Source organism: Pundamilia nyererei, unplaced genomic scaffold, assembly GCF_000239375.1.
Source record: "Pundamilia nyererei isolate P.nyererei 1_Seehausen unplaced genomic scaffold, PunNye1.0 scaffold00117, whole genome shotgun sequence".
NCBI classification, from domain to species: domain Eukaryota; kingdom Metazoa; phylum Chordata; class Actinopteri; order Cichliformes; family Cichlidae; genus Pundamilia; species Pundamilia nyererei.
Window position 1 is genome coordinate 1728126 of NW_005187518.1, and position 5017 is coordinate 1733142.

The 5017-nt window shown below is 43.6% G+C and overlaps 1 protein-coding gene across 1 annotated transcript in view; it reads left to right on the forward strand.

Moving 5' to 3' along the window:
* The first annotated feature begins 2477 nt into the window (after positions 1-2477).
* The window catches only part of LOC102198354 (rho guanine nucleotide exchange factor 26), a 25061-nt gene continuing 22521 nt past the window's right edge, over positions 2478-5017 (forward strand). The window contains exons 1-2 of the mRNA XM_005742182.1: positions 2478-2700; positions 3134-4655. Coding sequence (XP_005742239.1) covers positions 3210-4655 — 1446 coding nt within the window. The 5' untranslated portion in view covers positions 2478-2700; positions 3134-3209. The remainder of the gene's footprint in view (positions 2701-3133; positions 4656-5017) is intronic.

Sequence of the window (5017 nt, forward strand, 5' to 3'; positions counted from 1 at the left end):
TGGTACTCACTCGCCTCCTCTTCGGTCAGGTTCAACGAGGTGATCACGTCTTCAGCTTCATCGCCCATTGTATATATCAGAGTGTTAACCTGGTTTTCGTCCGATTGTAGCTCGAGTCCGGATGCTATCCTGAACCTGTCAAAGCGTCGGATCCATTTCGGCCACTCTTCTGGCTTTGAAAAGTCGAACTTCGACGGCGGTGATACTTGAAAGGCTGCTGGTGCGGCCGCCATGCTGCTAGTCGCGAGATGCTAGTTAGCGCTTCTTGCTAATTTGTTAGCTTAGCTCTTACTGTGGCTGTTATTGCAACCGTGCAGGGCGAGTTCTCTCCGGTGAGGAAGTTTCCGTGTTCCGTTATGTTCTTCTTCTCTCCCGAGCACTTCTGACACCATGTTTTGGTAGCTCTCGTGACTTTAATAGCAACGCCATAAACGACACTGGGACAGCTCGATCTTAACGTGGCGACTCCGTTTATTGCCAAACTGCAACATACAATACACACGGCACAACCACCAGAGGGTGCTGCATGAACCATTGAGTTAGTCCTTACCATAACAGTGATAGCGGCTTGTCTGTCTCTTTTAGTTGAGTTATTAATAGAAACTTTAATAAAACTCTTTAATTTAACCATTTTGCCTCTCTGTCTCCTTCTTGCGACCCGGACACTTTTTGTTACTTTCCCTAATCGCCTGGACCCTTTTAGGGGAACGTACCACACTTCTTTTGTTCTCCACTTGCCCAGCTTCCTCAATTTTTTAAGGGCACAGTACACACCATGCCATGGGGGGGCAAATAAACATTTTGAAAGGTTTTGAGAAGACAGAAGATAATCTGGTAAAAGGAAAAAAAAAGAAAAAAGAAAGAAATGAGGGCTGACTCAAAAATGTTGCACAGCACTATATGTGTTTAAAACACAGCAGTACACAACAATACTGACAACTGGCTGTAGGAGCAAGCTTTGCAAAATTCTGTAGGAGCCATTTTTTTTCTTTTTGTGTATTATTGTGTAGGGGACACTTTTAATCCTGAGCATGTTATTATTTCAACACCACCTTGTCAAACAGCAGCAGGCCCACTCTTACGGATGATTCACAGGTTATGGAGAAAGTGTAGACACGTGTTTTGGCGGACTGCAAGCATACAGAGTGTAGCATGTGATCAGTGCAGGCTATAAATAACTTGAACTCGGTTTACACTTAATAGGTTTCCCAGTGTGTGGAATGATGGTCGACCTTCTGAAGTCTCCTCAGAGTACACTTCAGTTTTAAGAGCAGTGATGAGCAGTAAGCGCGACAATCGCGCCCCTTGTTGGTCAAACACATTAAGTACTGGCAAGCTGAATGCGCCCTAATCAGTAAGCACATAACATTTGACATGTGCTTAGAAGATTTCGTGAGCGGTTAAACTGTGAGTCAAGTTTTTGAAGTTGAAAGTGGAGCATCTTGTTTAATGCGTTCGTATAATGAGAGAAAAAAGAGAAAACTTATTCCGCTGACAGTATTACGCAACGCAAATACTGGTTGTGATTTAACCACAACCACGGGTTGCAAAACACATTTTATTTGAGTGGGAATGAAAAACTATAAATCCTTTAGGGGGCTTTATTTACTCGGTATTTTTAGAAGGCTTAGCAAATGCCATTGCAAAACAACAAAACGGCGGGGACATTCTATGAATTCCACTGCTAGAAGAAGATTAAAACGCCATGGGTTTATTATGGAGCAAGAATTTGGGGGTAAACACCGGTGGTTTTACAAACCGGGAGGAGGGGGTATATTTTCCCGATATTTCCAGCTGCCTCCAACAGCTTTGACAACTACCTTTGCACTCATCCGTGCTGTGCAAATGATTTCCATTGACTGTTTATCACAGATCATCACGACTGAGAAGGCCTGTTGCAGTTGCATCACAGAACACACGATGGCGCACAGCAGCAACAGGTAAATGTTGTTTATATGCTTTCAGTGGCCACATTCCGTACTCCACTCTTTAGAGGTAATACGGCGCTTTAGGTATTTAGATTTGTTTTTGTTCCCTTTAACGTCACGCAACAACATCTTTTGACTGGCCCCGAATGTACTCTTAAGCTTAAAAAGCGTCAAAACTTTTCATCCGTTAATGACGTTAGACTCCTTATTTCCAAAAAGCAGCAGTTCCAAACATACAAAATAGATTCCTTTAAAAAGAGAGAGGAAAATACTGCTGTCAAACGTGTTTGCTCCTCTTTTCATATTGAGCTTGCTGAATAAAAACTTTTAAAATCTAACAACGCTTTATTATTTGATTCATATAAAGTGTTTCCTGCTACTTTACTGTCAGAATGTTTTCACGTTTACGATCAAACCGCACTGTCTGTCTTTCATGGAAGTCTCTGCTGATCCGTAGTATGAATCGTTATGAATCGCCTAGCAGGTGAATTCCTGTGAACTTGGGAGTGCCATTTTTTTTTCTTACTGTTCTTGCTCCCCTCCCTTCCCCTCCTCTCAGTCATAGAAACTCCCCAGCGCGCACAGAAGCGCTTCAGACGCGTTCAGTGCCCCGCACGGGAGTCGGTTAGTAACTTTCGTAACTCCGGTTTCACAAACCTTTTGTTGATTCCGCGCTGAAAGCACGTTAATTTTATCCGTTTCGCTAAAGAGGGCCGCCACTCGAGAGGGCAGGGAGGATGAACGGATTCTGCATTGGATCGACTGATTAAAGGTAAGTTGGAGACACTAATTAACCTGTGCAAAAAATCTTTTAAAATCTCGCTGAAAAGCTCTCAGTTACACGCCTCTTTATAGCTATACTCATTTTTGCAGACAGAAAAACATAGTTAAAAAAAAGAAAATTGTGAATAAAGATTCTGAGAAGATTAAAAACAAATGTGGTCTGTAAAGGCGCTGCTGCTGCTTAACATTGTTGTCCTTTTATAGTAGTTTAATTGCAACATTGTCTTGTAATTGGGGCATTTCACCTCAGTGAACATTTACAAAAGGGCTGTTTCTCTCCTCACTGGCTTGCTTATGTGTGTTCTTTAAGTTTAGCTGCCAGTATCAGCACTAAATCCCTGTTAATGATTAAACTCTGGGAATTTGGACACCACACTGAGTTCTTTGATATTGATTGGTATCTCTCTCTTGTTTGTTTTCAGGGTTTTTTTCCTCCCGACTCCGTGAGCTTGTGAGGTTGGACACGAATAGGGAAAAAGAGACGCTCGCATTTCAACCATGGATTATGGCAATGATGTAGATTTGTCCAACAATAATATCATGCCTTTGTGGAAACTCCGCACTGATAACAGTAAAAGGCCCCAGGACTCAAGCAATCCTAAACTGCGGCCCCACAGTTGCCACATAAATGGGGTCATGAAGACAAACTTCACCGAGGAGGACAACAAATGTTCCTTTACCTTGAGCCAGCCTGCTGAGAGACTTGTGGTCACACCCCAGTGTGTTGACAATAACACAGCGGTGTTAAAGCATGTTTTACATAAACCCTCAAAGAAAAACAGAGTGGTTCGAAGCATCAGCATCAGCCACTTCTCCAATGGACGCTTGTTGTCCAAATTTAGGTCTGAGGATAGCAAATCTGCTTCACTGGACAATAGGGTATATAATAGGAACTCTGATGGGGTGAAAGCGAGTAATGGGGAGATGATATGGCCTGAAAAGCATCTCTGGGATTCACAGACATGCATGTCCTGTCCGTTAAGTCAGAGTTCTCAGAAGGGCCAGATCGCATTTCAGAAGAATTCACCTTCAACAGAAAATACTCCTCTTAATGGTTCCTCACCTGTCTTTTCACCAGACACTCCTAACAACAACTACAATCAACCTGAACTGTCCTCCCTTTCATCCACATGCAGCTCATCTCCTCCAACCCATCGCATGCTCACCCCCTCCTACAGCTCCACCTCCAGCATCCCCTCCCTCAACTCCTTAACCTCCTCAGACCCCCCAACCCCTCGATCTCCATCGCCAGAAGACAGAGGGCAGGCACTGCTCAGTCAGTCCCAGTCATCCTCACCTATATCCCCACAGGACACCAGGCATACCTCTTCATCTTCTTCCATGTCCTCCACATCACCCTCACCGTCACTCTCCCCATCCATCTGTCCCTATAACGGCATTGTCCTAAGCACCCATAGCGCGGCTGCTCTCAAGATGGGCACCCAGCAGCTTATTCCCAAGGGCTTAGCATCCGATATTCGGCAAAGCAAGGCACCTTCCCCTGGGACACAAGCTCAAGGATCGGCAGGGCTGCTGGGATGGGATCATTCCAAACGTTCCTTGAAAGCCCTGAGCATGGTGGAAACTGGAAGCTACTTTTCTACAGGAGGCCACAATGAGGGGGAAGATGGTGAAAGTGAGAGTCCAGGGGCTCTTAGAAGAGGCTTGAGGAGTACATCGTACAGGAGAGCAGTTGTGAGTGGAGTAGACTCAGAAGTATCAACAGCAGATCCCAAAGGCCATCGGCTGTCCCAGCCCGTCATCAGAGGGCTAGGCAGGGATAAATTAGATTCACTAGTTAGCCCAACAAGTCCTGGCTCTATCAGTCTGCCAAGTGTTGCAACCAACAAGCCTGACAGCCCCATGACACCCAAAGATGTCAGCACCAAGAATTCAAAGCCTAGCCTTGGAACGGAAAAGACTAAAAGCAATGGGAAAAACAAGGTGAGTAAATCGGTTTCAAAGAAGAGAGTGGGTTCAAATTGTACGTGTTAAGAAATCGCACATATTTAACACATTTGTCATTCACTTATAGGGGAGTAGGAAAATTTAAATATTCAAATCAATGTCTTAATATCTAGAAATTAATTTTAACCGTGTTGTTTTTTCAGAGTCAGTTGAAAAAACATGAAGTTTATATATAATATAATTAATAGAATGAATTATTGTGTATTTTAGTATATTCAGGTGACTTCAGAGAACAAGCTGTAGAGAAGTGCCATAAGTGATCAATTTTAGAAAAGCAAGCCTTTAGCAAATGATATTTGTCAATGAATACTGTGTGAACTTTTGGCATTACTCCCCCC